We start from the raw sequence: 22,970 nt of genomic DNA on the forward strand, positions 1-22,970 counted from the left end.
AGCGTCGCGGCAAAGCACCGGGAAGAGCACTCCCCATGGCAAAACGCCAGATTCCATATAGGTAGACTCCATACAGGTAGAAAACAAGCTAAAAGACCTATAGCTAACCCTACTTCTATTAATAGGAGGCCGGCCTCCTCTCCCCCATCCACTCCGGCCGGCGAGGCCGCCGAAATAGAGGGGGAGAGGCGCCGGGGACGACCGGGCGACTTCAAGGGAGGGAGCTGGAGAGAGATAGAAAGGGAGAGAAAGAAACCCCCTGTTTTTGTTGTTTTTGTTTGCCTTCGGCTACCTCAACTGATACCGGTCACGTTAACGAAGTTCAGCCGAAGGTCCTTGGATATACTCCCTCCGTCCATAAATAAGTGTACATCTAGGTTTTTGGATAAGTCAAACTTGTTTAATTTTGACCAACTCATTAGAGCAATTCCAATAGTATAGCCGGTTATTGGCTATAAGTAACATGCCATGTCATCTATAGTTAACATGTAGCCAACAAGTACAATAGTTGGCTACAAAAATGTACTACTTTTCAATGGATGGCCCACTTTTCATTCACATACCCTGTCTAGGAGCACGTGCTAGAGCTAGCTCTTGCATAGGAGCCCACTTACATTCTCTCTCCTCCAACTAGACACAAATATATTATTTTATTCCTTGTAGCCAGCTGACTAGACCTTATTGTACTTGCTCTTATCAAAAATTATATGCATATGTGACATTAGATTACTATATTATGAAACTACATTTAAAGGTGGATCTAGTGATACTAATCTAGTGTCATAAATGCTGCTATTTTTTCCTTAAAAAAGTGGTCAAATGTAATAAAATTTGACTTATCGAAAAACCTAGATGTACACTTATTTGTGGACGGAGGGAGTATCTCTTTTTTTCAAAATCTGCACTAGTATTTTTTTTTAAAAAAAAGAGGGGTATACTATAAACCTTGGTGTAGAACTCACATATTGACAGCACATTTGATCGATTGTTTTCGTGAAACTTGCAGTCGTATACGAATTCCCAAAACCACTGAACATCCCCATGTTTGTCGCGCTCGGCCCCTCTGGCCCGTAGCTGTACCGATCCGGCCGGTGCCGTTTCCCCCAAATAAAAACCCGCACCCCGACGAGCCCTGCATTTTGCCTCTGCGCACACCCTGAAGGGCCACATTCGACCTTCCACGAACCGGCCCGGTTCACCAACGCGCTTTTTTCACCGTGACGCCGGCCCGCTTATATAAACCCCACGCCTTTACCACAACACGTTACCCGGCTCCCCTCACTCTCTCCGCAAGATTCCTGCCTGACCGCGACTGCGATCTGCTGACACTCCTCTCGCCGCAGCGTGCGATCCCGCCCGTGGATGCGCCTACCTCGCCGCCGGCCATGACCTCCGCCGTCCTCCCCGCCGTGTCGTCGTCGACGTATGGCTGTCGCGCCTCGTTCGGCCGTGACGCGGCCGCTGACGAGTCGGCGCCGCTCGCGTCTTCCTCGCCCGCCGTGGCCACGCCCGCCATCTCCAAGGACTTCATCGACTTCGAGTTCAGTTTCGGCGGCTGCACCACCAGCATGCTCCCCGCGGACGAGCTCTTCGCCGACGGGAAGCTTCTGCCGCTTCAGAAGGATGCTGCCGCGGCTGCTTCTGCCGCGCCTGAGCCGGAGTCTGCCCCACCGCCGCGGTTGTTGGAGACAATGCCGGCCACTCCGGAGCCGATGAAGGCGATCCGGGGCGGCGCGGCTGCCGGTGCCGCTGACCAGTACGTGTTCTCGCCCAAGGCGCCCAGCTGCTCCAGCCGGTGGCGGGAGCTGCTCGGGCTCAAGCGAGCCGCCGCCTCCGCCCAGAGCCCCAAAGCGTCGTCATCCCCGTCTCCATCACCATCTGCAGCAGCTGCATTGGCAAAGACTCCGGGGAGGACAAACACAACGACCTCCTCGGCGGCGAGGTCCCTGAAGTTCCTCCTGCAGCGCAGCAACGGCGGGCGCGCGTCCAGCGGCGCCGCGTCGGATCTCGCGTCGGCGCCGCTCCTCCGCGACAGCTCCGACTCTGAGGCGTCGCTCTCGCTCGCCTCCTCCCGCTTCTCGCACTCCTCGTCCTCCAGCTCCGGCGGCGGCCACGACCACGACGACCTCGCGACCGTCAACCCGCGCTTCTCGCTCGACTCGGCCGCCCCCGACCACAACAACCCGCCCCGCCTCCGCCTCGTGCCGCACCGCCACTCCACCTCCACCTCCACCCGCCGCGCCGGCCCCTCCACCCCACCCCCGCCACCACCTCCCTCCAGCTGCGTCACGGCAGACTCCCCCCGCATGAACTCCTCCGGCAAGATCGTGTTCCAGACGACGGGGCTCGAGCGCAGCTGCAGCTCCCCGTGCAGCCTCCACGCGGCGGCAAGGTCGCGCTCCATGGCCCGCGCCGTCGACCGCTCCTACTCGTCCGGCGTCCGCGTCGCGCCCGTCGTGCTCAACGTGCCGGTCTGCTCGCGGCCTGTCTTCGGGGGCTTCTTCAAGGACAAGACCAAGGAGGCGGCGGCCAACAAGGACTCCGCAGCGGCGGCGGCCAGGTCGTCTGCCCGGGCGTCCACGCTCGGCCGGAAGCCCACGCCGCAGCGCTGGAGCGGCGAGCTGCCCAAGCATTCTGGCTAAATCATAATCTGATCTGACAGTGGCATTGCCTCGTTCGTTTGCGAAAGAGATCGGGGCTGAAGAAGATGGAATAGACGGCGGCGTCGGAGTTGGTTTGTGCATGGAAAGGGACTACTGCTAGCTAGGGTAGCTAGGGACGCAATGATGATTAACTGATTTGGTTTGTTCTTTGGGGCTGGGACTCTAGGGAGAAGGTCTAATCGCCTGACTGTTCTTGTTTTTTCCCCTCCTTGACTGTAAATTTGGAGTTTTGTTCTTCCCAATCTTCTTGAGAGGTAGCGCACCTGATCTGATTTGGTTGTTAGTAATTAATTTGCAAGAAATTGATGATAAAGATTTCCCGCTGAAAAACTTGAGTGTCTTGTCTTGTCCGTTGTCACATTGTTCAAATCAGCAGGTGCATCGCTAGAAAGGATCATACTTACTACGATTTTCCCCAAGTACAGTTAAAAGTTGATACTCGTGACTCTTTTCCAGCGACCACATTGTCCAAAAGTACCGTTACTGTAAATGGTGGCTCTCTTGTCTCGTCTGCTGTCACATTGTTCAAATAGGCAGGTGATTGCTATAGAGGATCATCATACAGTAATTTTTTTTTCAAAAAAAAGCGCTGCAGGTGAAAAGCTCGTTCAAGTGTTGACACATTTTTCAGCTGCCACATTGTTCAAATCAGCAAGTGCGTTGCTAATGAAAGAGAGGAGCTAGCGTAGCACTGTTCCATTAGCTCACCATAGGCGTAGTAGCGGCAGCATATTTAGGGCAGATGGACGGGGAGCTGGCAGGGCCCTGATTTTCCGTGCTTATCTGCATCGAAGTCAGCAGCCGTGGCAGTCTGCTAGCCAGTAGCCAGTAGGCGCCCGGCCGGCCGGTCCAACGCAAAAGATGAACCGGCCGGTCGGGTCCGGTCCAGCAATTCTTGGCCGGCTTGATCTGGTTTGGATCTATGTATCCGGGCACTGTGCCGCATGTGCTGGGCTCTGAATGAATATTCGCGCAGAGAAGAAAATTGCAACGCCACCAAAAGGCGCTGCCCGTTACCGTGCGGCGGCATCATCACCTGGCCTGGGCTGGGGTGATGAGAGAGAGCTGGGTCATTCGCTGACAGGCAACGTGGTCGCCGATGCCGCTCCCGCTCCCGCTCCCATGTGTTGGGCGCTGACGGACCCCATGTGGCGCCCGCCACTGACGCCGAGCCTTTTTGGGCGCCTTTGGTATCGCCCAGGTAAACGACACTTAAGAATATGTGGGGCATTTCTCTATTGGTTTTTAACCCGTTGCAAACCAGTTCCGAATCACTGTGATTTGTTTGGTCATCTGAGTTGTATCTCAATTTCATCAGGCATAACAGTTTATGGGAAGCAGTAATCTTCACCCAAGCCAAGATCTAGTTGTGAATAATGTAGCAAATAAGTACCAACTTGACTTGAAACTCGTGAGTATGAAAAGGTTTATGTTCAAGATCCTTAAACCTATATTCTTCAAAGCAAGCAAAACCCTTTCGATGGTGACTCTAAGGATTGAGTGTCTTAGATTGAACAACTCTTTGATATTCTAAGGTCTATTTTTGACACTGAAATTGTTGAGTTCGTACCTTGTTTTCCTGAAGGCTGGTAGAATCCAAGGCCGGGATGCATATCCAACATACACCTAGGTAGAACTTACCATCGGGGGTTTTCAACCCATTTGGCCTAGACAAGGTGTCAGCTAGGTAAACACATCGATATATGATTAGGAGCGGCCAAATCGACTCTAAGGAGCTGTATGTAAATGGATCTACCGCTAGGCCAATAGAACAGTGTCGTTTACCTCCGCTATGACAGGCGATGGAGAGGAGCCGGAGTCGGAGAAGGAGAACAAGCTCTATCTTCGCTGCACATGGGGACGCTGGTCCGGTGCCGGAGGCCAAGAAGAAGAGCTCCTCCTCGAGAGGACGACGAGGGTATGGTGCAAGAGCAAAAGGTATCTACCGGAGTGGCAAATCTGCATCCGCGTCGCCATCGCCGGTGTCGAAAGGGGCAAAATGGGGATTTTGGGTGGGGCTATTGGAGGATGCAACTGAAAGCTTGAGGTGGTTCCCATTTCCGCCATAATCTCGCCGAGCTCCCATGCGCACGGCATTTTCGATTTTCCTTGGACGGAGGTCTGGCCCTAAAAAACACCACTGGGAATGCTTCATGACTTGTGTTGGCCACAACACAGCCACCCCCGGCCCTACGAGAACCCAAACACCCGTTTTCCATTGTGGTAAAAAGGGTGTAAGTTACCAGGCGCCCTTTCTTTCATTGCTTGATGCCGGCTGCTGTTGGTGCCTTTTTAGTTCTACGCACGCGGCAACGCCTTTTCCACGGCCGCCCGCGTCCTTTTATGGAATGCCTTTCCTGCTTTCCTGCACCCTGCATGTCGGCCCCTCTGCTTGCTACGTACTATGCCATCTCCTGTTGTGCAAATCGCCGTCGGCGACCGATGCCGATGATGACACCATGAATCACCCGGAAGCGTTTTCCCATCAAAGCTCTAGCCATGGTATCGTTGGCTGCTTGCATCGCCTCGGTCGTCCTCTGCACGACGAGCGGAACAGAGCTGCCTGCGGCGAGACGTACCTAGACCTAGAGGGCGCTGGTCTACAAATCAACTCTACAAATTTGTACGTAAATGGATCTACCAGTAGGCCAAACAGTAGAGTAGAACGGTGTCATTTACCTCCACTATGGCACACGATGGAGAGGAGCTTGAGTCGAAGAACAAGGGAATCAACATCTGTCTTCGTTGCACGCAGCGACGTGGGTCTGGTGCTGGAGACCAAGAAGACGATCTCCTCCTCAAGAGGAGGGCAAGGGTACAACGCGGGAGTATAAGTGTTATCACCAGAATTTGACCAAGTCAGAGGTGGGCCGCGATCAAGATGGACGTGCAGATTATACATGGAAGAAAATACGTGAATCGACCTTTTGTACCAAGTTGGGCTAAACTGCCCATGTATCTGTAACATATTAGGTCGCATCTTAGTTTAGGAGTTAGAGTTTTACCCGTGCACGGTTTGGTGCACGCCCACATTAGAAAGTCCCCGGACTATAAATATGTACCTAGGGTTTATGGAATAAACAACAACCAACGTTCAACACAAACCAATCTCGGCGCATCGCCAACTCCTTCGTCTCGAGGGTTCCTCCGGTAAGCACCATGCTCGCCTAGATCGCATCTCGCGATCTAGGCAACGACGAGCCTCGCCTAGTTGTTCATGCGTTGCTCGTGCCGAAGCCTTTTTGATGGCGAGCAACGTAGTTATCATAGATGCGTTAGGGTTAGCATTGTTCTTAGTATCATATGCTTTCGTAGTGCAACCCTTGCGCATCTAGCCGTCCTTGTACCTCATCATGGGTGCAGGGACGGCACCCCGCTTGATCATCGTTTAGTAGATCTGATCCGTTACGGTCGCTCCTTGATTCATCAAGGATTAGTTTAATATCTCGCAATAGTTAGGCCTTACAAAGGGTTGGAGGATCCAGCGGCATGTAGGGTGTAGTTCGCTGCCCCTAGACAGGACGTTCCGAGGATCAACCTAGTGTTGGTTTTTAGGCCTTGTCTAGGGCCGGCTTACGATCACCGTGCGTGAGCGCGAGGCCCAATCGTGAGTAGGATGATCCGATTATGCGGTGAAAACCCCGGATCGTCGTGGATCTCATACGCTTTATCTTGATCAAGCAGGACCACCATATATTCGGCCACCTTGGACGAATCATGGGTGAATCGGCTCCATGAGCCGATTCACGAGGACAACCCGAGAGCCGATCGAGGCTCGTATTTAACGTGTACGTGTGTGCCCTGCAGGAAACTAAGCGAGGCATCATCCACACCTTCCCGACCGGGTATAGGTCGGGTGGCACGCCCTTGCAATTTGCATCGGCGCGCGACCAGGAGGCTTTGCGGGCCGTCGCTCTGAGGGACTGGGGCCAGCCGCAGCCCTAAGTTGTTCCCGGCTCTACGGTGTTGACCAGTCACTGCCCGCCAGTGGGTTTCTGACGTCAACACATTCTGGCACGCCCGGTGGGACTATCCTCAACGACAACCACCTCGCCATCTACATCAGAGATGGCTGAAGAAACTCCTGTTACCTATGAGGAGCTCAATGGCGAGCTCAAGAAGAAGTATGACGAGGTCAAAGCTGTCCTCGAAGCCGACCTAATCGGCTCTTTCCACAGGACCCGCTCCCATGGCATCAGATGGAAGGGGTTCACACCTGAAGGCGCGCTTGATGGAGTGGACCTGTCCACCCCGTCAGAGGAACGCACCAGTGTCGCCGCGTCGGAGATAAACTTCATGGTGGCTCATTCGCTGCACCGCCATTCCGAGAGCTCGGTGAATACGTTGGAGCGCGTCGCGCCGCGCGTGATCCGAGGAGATCATGAGCCATCGGTACTCTCCGTCGGGACCAGCCCTAGGGACTCACCAAGGGGAGTTGCTACTCCGAGTCCCGTCCACCGCTGCCGTTCGCGTTGACGGCGCCCGAAGCGCCGAACTCATCGGCCTATGTCGTCTACAAGATTGGTGGTGACCCCAGTGACTACCAATTTCTACAGGACGCGCCCAAGGAGATCCCGCACGGGTACGCATGCGCATACGTGCCAGACTGCAGCACCTGGGCACCCTCGAACCAGGTTGCTGTAGCAGGGACTTCTGGGGCAACAGGAGGGACGTCGGAGGCAGACCCTGAGAAGCAAACGTGGCTAGCTAAATACGCCACTCCGACAAAACTCCCGAGCCCAGCTCCCGCGGCTTGGCTCGGAACCGGAAAAACAAGCATGGCTGGTTAAGTACGCCACTCCGACGAACCTTCGTGGTTCGGCCCCCGCAGCCATCACCGCGGATCAGATTTGTACGATCCTGAAAGATCGGTTCGGCATGATGCCGAAAAGAAAGGCGATCGGCTATACCAAGCCGTACCCCAATGAGTACGAATTGATCCCGCTACCACCCAAATATCGGCTCCCGGACTTCACAAAGTTCGGCGGATCAGATGGTTCCAGCTCCATCGAGCATGTGAGCCGATATTTGGCGCAGGCTGGGCATGATCTCGGCATCGGACGAGCTGCGCGTGAGGTACTTCTCACGGTCCCTCACGGGATCGGCTTTCGGTTGGTACACTTCGCTGCCACCGAACTCGATCCGTACTTGGAAGCAGACTGGAAGAACGGTTCCATGAGCAATATCACTCGGAGGCTTCCGAGGCTGGCATTGCCGATCTAGCACAAGTACGACGAAGCGCGGGGAAACGAGTGTCGAATACATCCAGCGCTTCGAGACCGTTAGGAACCGATGCTATTCGGTTCACGTAAGCGAAAAAGAAGCGATCGAGTTGGCGGTGGTGGGTCTATCATCATCGATCAAGGACGTGGCCTCCCAAGCGGACTACCCTTCATTAGCACACATGGTGCGAAGCCGTCGAGCGTATGAACAGCGCCACCCGGATGTCTACCGGGACAAATTCAAACGCGTGGTTACCATGGTTGACGCGAGCGAAGATGAAGGCGCTACGGGAGAACAAGAGGTTGCGAGTGGCTGAGTGGACTCGAGCGGCGGGTCCAAGTAACTCCGCAAATGGGTGAAGCCACCGGGGCCTCCAAGAGGGTTCGACTTCGACGTGACTAAAACGGAGCAGATTTTCGATCTATTACTCACGGAGAAGCACATAAAGGTACCCGAAGGCCACAAAATTCCTACGGTGCAGGGAGCTGAACGGAAAGCCATACCGCAAATGGCATAACACGTACTCCCATACCACCAACGACCGCAGGGTGTGGCGTCGCGAGATCCGAGAGGGCGATAGAAAATGGGCGACTAATTTTTAACCAGTACGCCATGAAGGTCGACACACACCCCTTCCCCGCCGTCAACATGGTGGAGTTCGCCCACCTCGGAGGGTGCCGCCTGATTTCTCAGCCAACATCGGCATGGTAGAGCTCTGGACACCGCTCTGAGAAGGACGGGGATGAGAGCAGCTGCTCTCAGAGCAAGGACACAGAGGGGGCCGCTCCATGCGATCGGCTCCGCCAAGATGGCAAGCGCTACGTCACGGAGGGGGAAGTGAAGAACATAAGATATCAACGACCCCTCTCTGATCACCTCCTCAACAAGTATGTGAGTCAGTACGACCAACGCCGGCAACACGGCGACGACGATGAGAGAGACCGTCTGGCTAGAGGAGCCAGAAGATATCGTCGGCACGATCACAATGAGGAGGAGCACGAGCGCCGTGCCACGGAAAAGCCAAGGGAGCAGGATGACAACGCCAGGCACTGGGACTGCCCCTTCTTCGGTACACTCGCTGGGATTCGGGAATGAGCCGATTACCAACAATCGGCAACCGCCCGAATGCAACCGAGAAAAAGAAGGAGGCAGCCAACGTGTCCGTATTCGAGCGCCTAGGCCCTCTCCCACCACAAAACGAGACGTGCTGAGATCCTCGGTTGGAAGATCTCGAGGATTCGGAAGACGAGGGGGAAGACGAAGAAGATAGGTGTCACCGTCCAAGATGGTGCCTCGATGGTCTCAGCCATTCACGAAACGCAGGGTTCAGCGATTGCGCGGTCCGGAGGAGGCCGAAAGGTTATACTTGCATACGCTCGAGAAAGGCACGACCTGATCCGTGCTGCGAAAGTCCGAGAGGACCCCGGATGAGGAGGGACCGCCGCAAAGAAAGGAGTGGCGCCCTAAGCAAGGAAAGCCGATGATGAAACATCGGCTGGCACAAACATGGTGCTCGTTCGACCGGCGAGGTATGGAGCTCCACGATCACACGATGCACTCAAGGTGGACGGCGGCGAAGCATACCAACGTGATAAAGTCAGAGATTGGGCTAGTTTTATCTGCCGGCTTGGACGAGTAGCAAGAGCACGTCAATAAGCGAACATGGCGAGGCTGATCCCCGCGATCGGCCCCCAAAAATTTGTGAAGGGGCGTTACAAAAACTTCACCGAGCAAGCGACATGGAGGCCGATTCCAGACAATCGGCCAAAATTATCCTCACCATCCATTCTGCTCGGGCTCAACGTTTGACCCAACGAGGATTACTCGAAGAGCCGATACCATCAATTCTCTTGACAGAATCGGCTCGGGGGGCACCTAGATGGATAAAACACGGGGATATGAGACAATACTGTCAAATATGGGGGCCAATACACAAATCGGCCTAAAAAATTCAAAAAATTTTGAGCACAGCCGATGCAGCAGACATCGACTTAAGGATATGAAAGCCGATGCGTAGGCCATCGACTCAAGAGGAATAACCGTTACGATCGGAGGGTCGAGTGGAGCACGAAGGGAGGTTTTAATGGAAGAACTCCTCAATGGAGTAGTTTAAGGGCTCGGATCCTCTCTTCAAGGAAAATGCCAAGAGCAGCTCGGACGTACAGATCGAGGTCAAGGATGGGTCGCATTAGATCCGCCAAAGGAAGAAAGGGGATCGGCTTTGGCATATTCTCTTCGACGCGTCTCGCCTCGGGTAAGGCTCGGGGGCAGCAGGCCTGGTGGATACTCGTTTTTTCTCTCGTTTTAAAAGCCGATTGGGATACCATCGGCTGATCCTTTATGGCAACTTTCTTCACAAATGATGAGTACTGGCGAGGATTATTGGGTTTGGTTGGAAAAGTTCAAAGGTTTTCCTGAAGATCCTGCATTTTCTGCCAGATTTAGAAAATCATCAGTTGGAGAAAGGAAGGGCAAATTTCGAAGGACCGATGCGGTGCTATCGGCTCATTACGCATTGGCAAAAGGGACGAATCGGCAAGGTCAGTAGAAGAGGGAATCGGCTCAATTGAACTCAAAGGAAATCGGCAAATCAAATTGGGGGAAAAGTTCTTCATTAATAAGAGAGATTTCTTACATAGTAGAGCTGATTGCCCTCAAAAGGGGATACATTGCCCCGCCTACTTCTACGGATCCTATGCTAAGGGCCCTATCTACGGGCCATTGCTGCCCTCGTCGTCGCCGCCGTCGCCGCTCGTCGGCGCGCTCGCTCCCGACCGGCTCGTCGTCGCTGCTCCGGCGGCCGCCGCCGAGACCTTCATTGTCCTCATCCTCCTCGCCGTCGTCGTCGTCGCTATCGAAGTCACTCAGATTTCCCGGCCAGGGGCAATGGCGCTTGGCCGGCGGCTCGTCGGGGGAGCTGTCGTCGTCGTCGTCCTCCCCTTCCTCCTCCTTCACCTCCTCGGAGGTGGCCCCATCCCAGGGGAAGTGATCATCCTCGATGTCTTCCACCGCTTCCTTATCGGCAAGGAAGCGGAGATCGCTCTCCCGTCGGCCGTGGACCCGTCGTCCTCCGACCGCGATGGAGAAATCATGGCCGGGCTCATTCCCGGCCTCGATGGCGCGGCGAGTGTTGGCCGCGTGAACCTCCGCTGGGTTCCACTCCGGCGTCGGCTCGCGAGAAGAAGAGGACTCGGTGGAAAAGCCCGATGAGGCAGAGGAAGAAGACGACATGGTGGCGCAGGAGGGCTTTTTGGAAGCTAATGCGAAGAAGATGCAGGAATAAACTGTGCGGAGTGGTTAAATAAAGGGGATATAGTGTAAGTTTAATGCCCAAGCAGTTTCCGAGGACGTGGTGCCAGAACCGTCAAATCGCGGCGAGAAGGCGAGGAGGCAAGACGTCATCGTGAAGGATACTCGCAACGGTTCCGCTCTCGCCACGACATGACCCGACGAAGGGAAAGCGTAATGATTTTGGAAATGTCATTTCCAAAACCAGGGGGGCATGTGTTATCACCAGAATTTGACCAAGTCAGAGGTGGGCCGCGATCAAGATGGACGTGCAGATTATACATGGAAGAAAATACGTGAATCGGCCTTTTGTACAAGTTGGGCTAAACTGCCCATGTATCTGTAACATATTAGGTCGCATCTTAGTTTAGGAGTTAGAGTTTTACCCGTGCACGGTTTGGTGCACGCCCACATTAGAAAGTCCCCTGGACTATAAATATGTACCTAGGGTTTATGGAATAAACAACAACCAACGTTCAACACAAACCAATCTCGGCGCATCGCCAACTCCTTCGTCTCGAGGGTTCCTCCGGTAAGCACCATGCTGCCTAGATCGCATCTCGCGATCTAGGCAACGACGAGCCTGCCTAGTTGTTCATGCGTTGCTCGTGCTTCGAAGCCTTTTGATGGCGAGCAACGTAGTTATCATAGATGCGTTAGGGTTAGCATTGTTCTTAGTATCATATGCTTTCGTAGTGCAACCCTTGCGCATCTAGCCGTCCTTGTACCTCATCATGGGTGCGGGGACGGCACCCGCTTGATCATCGTTTAGTAGATCTGATCCGTTACTGGTCGCTCCTTGATTCATCAAGGATTAGTTTAATATCTGCAATAGTTAGGCCTTACAAAGGGTTGGAGGATCCAGCGGCATGTAGGGTGTAGTTCGCTGCCCCTAGACAGGACGTTCCGAGGATCAACCTAGTGTTGGTTTTTAGGCCTTGTCTAGGGCTGGCTTACGATCACCGTGCGTGAGCGCGAGGCCCAATCGTGAGTAGGATGATCCGATTATGCGGTGAAAACCCCAGATCGTCGTGGATCTCATACACTTTATCTTGATCAAGCAGGACCACCATATATTCGGCCACCTTGGACGAATCATGGGTGAATCGGCTCCATGAGCCGATTCACAGGACAACCTGAGAGCCGATCGAGGCTCGTATTTAACGTGTACGTGTGTGCCCTGCAGGAAACTAAGCGAGGCATCATCCACACCTTCCCGACCGGTATAGGTCGGGTGGCACGCCCTTGCAATTTGCATCGGCGCGCGACCAGGAGGCTTTGCGGGCCGTCGCTCTGAGGGACTGGGGCCAGCCGCAGCCCTAAGTTGTTCCCGGCTCTACGGTGTTGACCAGTCACTGCCCGCCAGTGGGTTTCTGACGTCAACAACAAGAAATTTACTGGAGCCGTAGATCTGCATCCTCACCCAGGGGCGAACCTACATTCATGTAGTAGGGGTCACAAGACACCAGGTCCAAAGATATTTTCTTTTATATAGATTTAGAGTGTGTGACACCCTAACTTAAGCTGAAAAATTATGTATGATCACTTGGAGAACACTAGGTAATTTATGCTCTAGGTCCACCCACTAGGAAATGAGGATTTTATGTAGAGGCATGGAGGAGGTAACTGAAAGCGGGAAGTGACACCCTATAGCTTTGGCTCGCAATGGTGATGTAATTTCTTCATCTTGCGCCGAGCTCCGGCGTGCACAACGTTGTCGATTTTCGTAGACGACAAGGCAAGGCTCAAAAAAAAACTGTCGATTTAAGCGTTCATATGGAGCCTGCCTCGACAGTGTTTTGTGAGCTGTGAAGGCCAGAACACAGTCTCCCTCGAGACCAAAGTGTAAAATGCAACCATGGCACCGGAAGTTGGAGAGTGGAATCGGTACAATCACCAACTCTGGAAATACGGCACGTACAATCATAAATACGCGTTCATCTATATTGCTAGGCTACAATACAACTCTGTATTAGCTGACGTGGCACAATGTTGACCGGTCTCAAGGAGGTCCACGCAACTCTTTATCCGAATACATTCGCTTGTGGACGGTATGAGTCTGGCATACCGTAGCCCAATGACCTAGCTAGATGAACGATGCACCCTATTTTGTGACTGTTTTTGCCGTAGTCTTAAGATCGGCTACCGTATCGATCTCACTGTCTAACTTGGTACCGTGGATCTATTGATTTTACTCCAATCTAAACATTCTGTGTTTCGTTCTCACCAAGCCCAGCTGAAATGCATGTGAGGTACCAAACGGGCATTTCCTTTCCCTGCCTGCGCGCTGCCTGCTGCTCTCTGGGTGGCCTTTTTAGTTCTGCGCGCTCGCGCGGCAACGCCTTTTCTCCGGCCAGCCATGTCCTTTTCTGGAACGCCTTTCCGGCATTGCTGCTACGCCCTACCCGCCGGCCCCCCCTTTGCTTGCCATCTCCTCTCGTGCAAAGCGGCGTCAGCGACCGACGACGACGATGACACCATGAATTACCCTGAGGGCCGGAAGCGATCGCCCATCCAGGCTCCAGGCTCGAGCCATGGTACCGTTGGCTGCTTGCACCGTCTCGGCCCTCTGCCCGGCGAGCGGACCAGAGCTGCCTGCAGCGTGGGGGGATCGCTCTTGCTCTGCCTGCGGCAAGACCGACCTGGACCTGGAGGGCGAGGTGCAGCATGGGCATGGGCGCGGCCGTTCCCGTCCGTCTCTCTGCTCGCTGCAGACTGCAGCGATGCACACGCAGAGATCCAGGCGCGCGCGCAGTGGCATCGCAATGAGTGTTCGTGCGTGGCCGGAGCCGGGCCCTACGACGGCAGGCCGATCGAGCTCCATTGGCGCGTAAGCTGAAACCCGCCGGTGCATCGATCGTCCATTGATGGCCGGATCAGATCTCGTTTCACAGGCTATGTATGGCTGTACGCTACTCTACGCTACGCGCGTGGTGCAGAGGAGCAGGCGCGCGGTACCGGGCTAGCTACGGCGTGGATAGATAGGTGCTACGTACGCGCGCTGAGCAGAGAACAGTTGGTTTGAACATGCATCCGTAGTTAGACCTTGCAGTGATTCAATGGTGTGTTTGTGTGGGGTGGTGGTACCATAGAAACGGAGGGTAGGGCGCGCGAGGATAGTAAACGCCATCAATCCCTGTAGGAGTAGTATTGTTGGCAACATTGCCCCGGGTCAATAGCCATGAGCAATTAATTAGTGGTGCTACTTAGTTTAACTGGAGGTGCGCCATGTGCGTTTGATGACCGGCGACAAGCGAACCAATCCGTGATCATGGCGAAGGAAACCCTGTCCACGCGAGCCGTATAAAGCAGGGGAAAAAAGAAACAAATTACAGGCGTACTCGATGGATGTGTGAGCCCTGAAATGCACATCTTGGCACCTAGTGATGGCCGCCAGCAACGACAGACGGCAAATCATGGCGAAGGCTGAGGGAACTCGGGGCAGAGGCGTCCGTAGAGGGATGAGAAAATAGAATCGAGAGGGCTCGTCAGAACCCGTGCCGCTGGCAGCTGCTGATGACTGATGAGTGCCTCATCTTTTTTTGGTGCGCGCCAGTCCGGTCCGTGATGAGCCCGAGCACACCTGCGGTACGTACGTACGTAGCCCGGTGTACCAGGGTAGTACCTCGCCCATCTGAAGAAGTGAAAGGGGCCGTGACTTCCTGCCGCGGCACGGGGAGGCAGTCGCCACACCACCCACTAGGTTTAGTTTACTAGCGGCTTTGGTTTGGAGTGCTGTGGGATTAATTATCATGTCGCAGCAGATCATCAGAGTGACTATGCATATGCATCCCTAGTTGTATTTTGTTTACGGAAACCCTCTGGTCTCGTTTGGACTCTAGCGACCAACGGAAGGACAGCCTGTACTTTTCAGTACCTGATGCTGAGTGCTGACTGACCCATGTTGCCCCTCCTTCCTCCCTGCCATGTTAACCTAATCTTACTATTTCTCGCTGCTTCCCGTTGTTTAGCGCGATGATTGCGAGAGATCCCGGAGGTTATTCGGTTTGGATTTGTTTACTTTGGTTTTCGTCTGGGGTGAATGGAATGGGACAGCGCGGGGGTGCTGATCACTGTGGCGCCATGTGTAGTGGAGTCACCAGGTTTCCGTTGCGGTGTGGCCTGTGCCAGTCCGTCCGTCGGGTCGGCACCGTTGCTGTGATCTCTGCATTCTGCGCGTAATAACCATGTGCGTGACTGCGTGGAGTAGCACTGCACATACGAGTAACGAGTAACATTTCTCGTCTGCTAACCCGGACAGTAGGACGTCAACATACTTCTCGTTTTCGGACAACGGGTACAGTCAAATAGAGGAAGCAAAGCCGAAAATCCGCTTTTTTTTTTTGCGAGAAGAAGATGATTTCATTGATACTTTGTTCTTACAGACAAACCCAGGAAACAAAAGAAAATACAACGAAGACCTCCTGAGCTCCAGCTTCGCCGGCAACCAGAACGAGAGAGAGACGCGCCACTGCCTCTGCTCGTCCACACGCCAAGGATCGACGAAAGCAACCCCAAGGCAATCGGGAAGTCCCAGCTCACCGCCCCCGGAGGGGTAACGCCCTGGATCAACGGCTCCGCCGCAAAGCACCACGCCATCTTCTTCTGAGCCTACAATTTTGATGTAAACAATATATAAATATTGCGGAGATATCAATTACACCTGGTCTCTGCACTAACAAGATATCGAAAGACATCAATGTTGCACACAAACAAAAATAAAAAAAGCGAGAAATATAAATAAAATATTCCATCGTGATGATGAAACAATCTCAACAACAACTATCTAACCTGCAACAAAAACAACACCAAAACTGTGACAGATGTTCTTAAAAAATGAAGCCTCCAAGAAAAAAAATAGTGCACAAACGATGTTGTCCAATCAAGGATCTTTAGTTCTTTTTTTGTAAAGGAAGTATGATAAGGGAAGACCCTCAAGTGATTTATTTAAAAATTAAATAGAATAATAAGAACACAAATCCACGTACATGGAAATTTGAATGTGGGTGGCTGTACGCCCATTTCGCTAACCAAGTGAGCTAGGCTCGCTTCTTCAGACATTAAGTTTTAACCCTGTGGTAAGTCCAAGTTCCCAAAACAAGGCATTCAGCTTAGTTATTGCCCGGTGCAACCGGTGAAGGCCACCTAGGCTATCTGTCAGGCTAGGGTTTGTGGCCAATTGGCCGCAAGGGAGCCGACACGGAAGCCTTTCCGCGAGAGGGACCGAGTGATTTATCTTCTATGAGACGGGCCCTTTTGTTTTCGAACTTTGAAATCAACATTCATAAGTTTTAGAAAATCCTGAAAAATAATTTAGATGTATATAATGTTGTAATCTACCAACATAAAAAATCTAGACCTAAAATACCTTATATTTCCAGGCTTAACAAAAATAACAAAGTCTAACGTAATACGTCACTTCTGCCCCTTTATGGGGCAAAGACAAAATAAACAAAAAAATGTGATTTTTTTTTCTTCTTTTGCCTATTTTATTGTTAATTTGCTTTTGCTTTTCCTCTCAATAAGGAAGATGGGGCAAAAGTAAAATGTTAAAACTTAAGAGTGCCAAAAGTAAAATGGGCAAATATAGGTGTGGCAAAAAAAAAGTTCCTTTGAAAATTTGCACTATTCATTTCACTACTTTATAATTTATATGTTAGATTTGGCCTTTCTTTATGTAGCCCAAAATACAAGGTATTTTGAGTTGATGTATAAAACATTTGTGGAGTACATTATTTTGTGCATGAATTTTTTTCTCCAGATTTCTTGAAGCTTCAAAACACCAATTTTTTAATTGTTCAAAAAACTCGCAGGTTCAGTTGGTCATGTCGTACTGATATTTAGATAAGTAACACACTTTCCAGCAATTGAGAGAAGCAGCATAGTGGGTTTTCAAATGAGAGATATCTCTAAAGGAGTGTCATGAATCAATGAGCTAAGAGCACAGTACTTCGAGGTATTCAAGCACTACTTCCACATTGCCTTGAGAAGGATTTCTTTAAATCGTTAAAGAATACAGATCCACGTCACGAAGAAAGGAATAAAAATACGAGGTTCCAAACGTCCGCACTCAAAGGTGAAGGTGTCAGCAACTCAGCATACAGCCATACACAGCCAAGCCGCTCGTTTTACCGCAACAAAATGGCCAGTTTACATGTCAAGAACAGACTGTATGTAATACATTCTCCGTGAAAAAGCCAGGCCTGTAACTGTATCCTCGGTATGTATACACTGCACAGAGCACGATGATGTATCCCCAGATTCTCTATTCAGCAACCGCTACCTAGCACCATGCTGTGAGTACCGCACATACTCCGTCCGCAGCATGTTGAGCAGTTCATCATCGAGCCGCTCCAGCTGCCCGGAGTCCCGTAGCCTGGGGTACAGGTGCGCCACGCTCCTGATGCCGGCATCCACCATCTCCCATTGGCCCAGGCCAGCCGCGAAGGCGACAAACTCGACGGCAGCGGCGTCCGTGCTGGAGCTCAGGCAGGAGGAGACCGCCTCAAGGCTCTCCTCTTTCACCCCCTCCATGAACCAGAATTCGGCTAGGGACGACAGCTCCGCGTAAGCGTTTAACTGAGAGAGCTGCTCTTCGCTGCTCAGGTTCTTCCACTGGCAGTCCAGGGCAACTTTGGGCAGCTCACCAGAGTAGAACCAGTGAACCAGTTTGTCCAATGCTTGCCACCCCAGCGGAACTTTGATAACGTCAGAGAAGCTGCAGGCAGGGTTCTCATCAGTCAGTTGGTCAAAACATAAATGCAAAGAGCATTGTGGAAATGTTGGCCTAAACTGTTGTAAGTTTAGATATATTGAAGGAGAAGGATACCTCTCATGCATCCCAGAATGAAATAATGCCCGGAGGTAATCGCAGCTCATGCTCAGCACGATCTTATGGCTATGGACATGCGGAGTTGACAATTGGCATGACCCATGGCGACACTTCAATTCCTCGTTTGACTCAGCCTCCAAAATTATGTCCCTGAACAATGAACATTACAATGCATTTTACGACAAGGTATCGAAAACTAGACAGAGCAAAACAACAGAAGGTAGTTATATTCTGCTCCAAGGGTCTAGTCAATGGTAAAGGAAACTCTACAATGACACCCACCAAACCTTATAAGTTCAGATAATCTTTGGGGCAACTAGAAAGGACATAGTTAGTTCAGAAGTTGGAATCAATGAACCGTGTAATTTAAGGCCAAACTTACGAGAATGAATGCTCAACTGGTCCAAGTGCTACAGCAAGATCATATCTAGGATAAGTGGAATTCCATCTCGGTTGCTCTTTCTGAAGCATATTGTGCAACGATTTCAAGTGACAATACTTCGCAAGTGTTCTTACTGGTTTAGCATTGTCATCATCTACCATCACAAAACCAGTATATGTGTACTCCAAAATCTTCTTCAAGGCACGACTATCTACACGATCAGACATTTGTACTCGATACACTGATTTGCCCCATCCGTCAGTAACTTTTCCTTCGCTGCCAAGAAGAGATTTTATAGATGGTAACAGCTTAGGGCACCTTACTGATATGATGGCTGTATGAGCATGTAGAGACTCACCGTCTGGGAGCAAAAGTTCCAGATCAGCTAGCCCGTTATCATCTAAAGCATTTCTCATCTTTCCACCCAACTTGCTTGGAGAACCACAGATGCCAAATAAACTCAAGATGTGTGCAATATAGAGCTTTTGTCCTGAACTCAAGCTTTGACATAGGGCGCATTGAAGAACTCTAAGAAAACCTTCAGTATACTGATCTTTGCAATTATGGCACAGAATCCCAACATCCAGCTTCCTTTTACATTGAACACAAACTAAAGTGGTGCTCTTTAGAAGATTAAATAGCACAACAAGACCGTAGAATAAAACAATATTTTCACCCTCCCACTCTTCACCGAGAGAGCAACAACACGAAGTTCCATCAAAACAAAAATGCAGATGAGAAGTGACTTTTGACCTCGCAATATGTATATGATTGTGCAGACATTCCTTGATAATGGTGGACAATACATCTACAGGATTCCTCTTGTTAAGGAGATTATGGTAAGGTTGGGATAGCACCAAGCATGCTAGGTTCATGAGGTTGGTCATAATTTTGAAACTGTCAAAAGATGTGGTAACACTCCTCATAGTATTTGATTCTAGTGAGGACAATAGAATGCTCAAATAGTCATCACCTAAACATGGAACAACTTCTGAAAGTTTAAAACTTGCCTCAGACAGAATATATCCATTGGGAGAGAGAAGCATCATCAGAACTGCCCTTAGAGCCGGCTCCTGGACATCTTTGGATGATTTCATGGGGCTGCTCTTGTGCATAACATCTGTCGCCAGCAAGCTGTATAACAAGAGCAGGATGTAAGTGTGAATCAGTGCACAACATCCACTTGTAAGTTCATAATGATACTGAGAGAAAACTATACTACTGCAAATTAACACTAGAGTGGGATAGTTCCTAGTACCTACCAAGCACAAGATATCAGAGCGTGCATATGACCTTGCCCTTTCTGTAGAGAAAGATGCTCGTCATTGCAATGCACCACCAGATATCCAAGTATATCCCAGACATATGGATGTATATCCATGAAATTATTGGAAACCATATGAAATAGCTCATCATGGCTCAAAATTCGATGGGTTTGAGTTGAAGAGATGCAGCAACCGGTAAGAATGCTATATAATACTTTATCAATATCATTAGACCAAAAACATCGATGATGATTCCCAGTATAACGGAGGACCAGCAGTGCAGTACGACACCCCTCTGTCACTAACAGTTTTTCATCACTTTTAGACATTGCGTCGATTATGCCTACAACAATAGGCTGGCAATGTAAAGCCATTAACTGATTACAGCCTCTCGAAGATCTCTGCAGATGGTAAAGCAATGGTGATTTTTGTTAAGAAAAAGGCTACAATCCTAGTATTGCTTGGACTGAATGCAACTCACCAAAAGAACCTGGCAGAGTTTCAGCGCTTCAATCCTAGTATTGCTTGGATGGGACGTTCCAACGAGCTCACTTATCTTAGCCATTAACACTTCATTCTTGAGAAGGATCAACACTCCATGGCCACATAAAGCTGAGTTACAGTACCAATATTCAGGAACAGAAAAGGAAGCAAAGCGGAAGAACAAACATATTTGCAGATCTTAATACTGAAGTCAAAAGATGAGAATTACCAAACAGATGTACCTAAAGCAGCATACAGCCTAAGAACTTTCGCAGCAACTGCTGTTTCAGTGACAAGACAGTAATGTGCTAACTTCCCCATCAAGTTGCAGTTACTCCATACATAGTATCTTGAAGAAGGCCAAACCCACAGTATGATTCTTAGCAGGGATATCATTTCTGTCAGATAATTCAATGGATGGGCATCAAGAGTGTAACTCAGCAGAGCTGAAACAATGCTTCCAACTGCATTGGTTCTGTCCAAGGCTTCCCAAATTTCTGCATGTGTTGAAGATCTTGCTGTCACTAGGCTATTCAATATACAATTCATTGCCCTTGCACATGAGATAGCGGTAGGTAATTGGTCTGCCGATAACTGACATGAAAGGGCCCTAACAATCTCCACAACTGGGTATTGGCGAACTGAATTGCCTATGCTGGAAACTAACTTTAAGCTCACATCCGCCGCTTGGATCACGATTGAAACATTCTTTGTTTGAAGAGCACCCTCCAAGAGCACGACAATATCTGAAACTGACTCCTGGTTTAAAAAAAATATAAAGTGGTCACAACCGTACAGCTTTTTTTCACAACTTCCCCTGCTACGGACAGTTAATTTCAGATATGCCAAATTGACTACCGGTTTACCTTTATAGGAGGAAGCCGCAACATTTCATTCGACAAACAATTGAGGAAAGGAGCCACTGCTTTGAGCGCGTGAGACTGAATTCCAGCATCAGTAGACTGCCATTTCTTTGCACCGTGGCCATCAGACCTAACATGATGATAAATACAAGAGCTAAGAACACTTCACATTTCTTTGCTTCTACTTACAATGTTTTCAGACCGAAGCTTATTACCCAGATTTATAAATAAAGCCCTTAAAAACCGAAAGGTTTAGTATACATGTTCCGTTGGGGATACCAGCGTACAAAAGCCCAAGATAAAAGCTAATAGGCTCAAGCAGCCGCTCGAAGTGCAGCCACTTACATGCGAAGCACTGAAGCAGGTCCCCATGAGCTAGGAGATTACTCTTAATTACTATAATTTGCCAATTGGTGGCTCTTCCATCCGAATGTGCTTTGTTTTCTGACTCTTGGTGGCTCATATTTGCTGTGATTGAATCTAGTAGGCCTGGTTGTAAGTTGTAACCCAAGCAAAACTAATTGAGTTCTAGCTAGTATGTAAGCCGGGGAATATGCATTCCCTAAAGAACACACATATTAGCGAAATTGCAGGCGTTCAAAATTTTCTTGGTCCTCGAATTTTGCTTTTTGGACCAGTAACATAAAATTGTACCAAGCTAAAACTACATAGCTTAATCCCATCTTAGGCTAACCACGCAGCGGCTAACTAAATCACTGGGCGAGGCTTACTTATCAAGATACCCAAGAAAAATCTACTTTGCCCCTGTTTCTGGGAGAAGGGATGGATTGGGAATTGGGAGCAGGGGGGCGGACGCTGCACATTACCTGGCGAGGCCGAGGGAGATGGCGTCGTTGAGGCGGGCGCGGAGGGAGAGGACGCGGTCGGTGAGAAGATCCTCCCCGGCGCTGGCGCCGCCGCCCTTCCTCCTGCTCTTCTCCTTCCCGGCCGCCTTGGAGGCCGCAGGGCGCATCGTGTCGGGAGAGGACGCCGGCCGTAGACGAAGCAGAAGAAGACAAAGGCAAATGGTCGACTGTAACTTGTCAGTGGGCTGCACCCTTCGAAACAGACGTGATTGGTTAATTGGGCTGGGCCGAAGCTTATATATACTTGCAACGCGAACCATTTTTTTATTTAGAATGCGAACCATATTGGTTTGCCGCCCATTGCATGAAACAAGGGGTCAATAATGTCACACTTGCGGGCAGGGGGTAGAGGAGGAGCGGGCGGCTCACGCGGTGGTCGACGTGGAGCAGCAATACAAAAGGGAGGCTGTGGCCGCGAGGAGGAGTCACACGATGACTACGACTTTGACCGGAGCGGGTTTGGCTCGAAGGAAAAGATGGCGGAGAGCAGATGGCCTTAGCCGCGTCATTCGAGATGATGAAGAAGGTCGAGGATGATGCCAACGAGGCGCTGCAGCAGCGGCTATTGGAGGACGCGGTGGCCCATCGAGCTCTGGAGACTACGGGGCGGATGGAGCGGTGGGCGGCGGAGGAGAAGCGCAGGAGGGAGGGGGGCAACGATGGGTCCGGGCTGTCAACTGCCCCGAGGGGCGACAAGTAGGCTAGGACCTAGCAATTTTCATTTTAGTATTTATTTCTTATTACTTTTTGTTTATTTCATAGGTAAATTATGCTTTTCAGTTAAATGAAAAAATTGTTGGAAAATAATATGCATCGGACGGCTAGGGGCACATCCAGACGCAAACAGGCGCAGTAAAAAACAACTATTTCCGTGTTCGCGACCGATGCAAACGAGCGCAGCCAGTCGCTTTAGAGTCTGAAATACATCGGGCCATTAGAGATGCCATCAAACAAGGCAGGCAGCACGCCCGAGCGGCTTGGGAGAGCAGATTCGCAAAATCCTAATTTATGTGTTGGACAAGCCATCGTCTCTAAGATTTTTTTGCAATGTCTGGTGGTCTAATCTGTTGTAATATTTACCACTTAATCATCTAATCAACTACTT

The 22,970-nt window shown here is 50.7% G+C and overlaps 2 protein-coding genes across 2 annotated transcripts; one reads left to right on the forward strand and one right to left on the reverse strand.

Annotated features, from left to right (window-relative positions):
• Nucleotides 1–1,385: 1,385 nt before the first annotated feature.
• LOC124684473 (mucin-19-like) lies at nucleotides 1,386–2,642 on the forward strand. Its single transcript, XM_047218778.1, has one exon. The coding sequence runs from the start codon at nucleotides 1,386–1,388 to the stop codon at nucleotides 2,640–2,642; it is 1,257 nt and encodes a 418-aa protein (XP_047074734.1).
• Nucleotides 2,643–17,152: 14,510 nt separating this feature from the next.
• On the reverse strand, nucleotides 17,153–21,972 carry LOC124701048 (BTB/POZ domain-containing protein At1g04390-like). The gene is made up of 8 exons (XM_047233107.1): nucleotides 21,827–21,972; nucleotides 21,003–21,129; nucleotides 20,379–20,895; nucleotides 20,135–20,265; nucleotides 19,651–20,054; nucleotides 18,389–19,522; nucleotides 18,004–18,156; nucleotides 17,153–17,892 (listed from the first exon to the last, which is right to left on the reverse strand). Exons 1-8 carry the CDS (start codon nucleotides 21,970–21,972, stop codon nucleotides 17,454–17,456), a joined length of 3,051 nt encoding a protein of 1,016 aa, XP_047089063.1. The 3' UTR covers nucleotides 17,153–17,453.
• Nucleotides 21,973–22,970: the final 998 nt, after the last annotated feature.

The sequence above is a fragment of the Lolium rigidum genome, chromosome 1 (genome assembly GCF_022539505.1).
Source record: "Lolium rigidum isolate FL_2022 chromosome 1, APGP_CSIRO_Lrig_0.1, whole genome shotgun sequence".
NCBI classification, from domain to species: Eukaryota; Viridiplantae; Streptophyta; class Magnoliopsida; order Poales; family Poaceae; genus Lolium; species Lolium rigidum.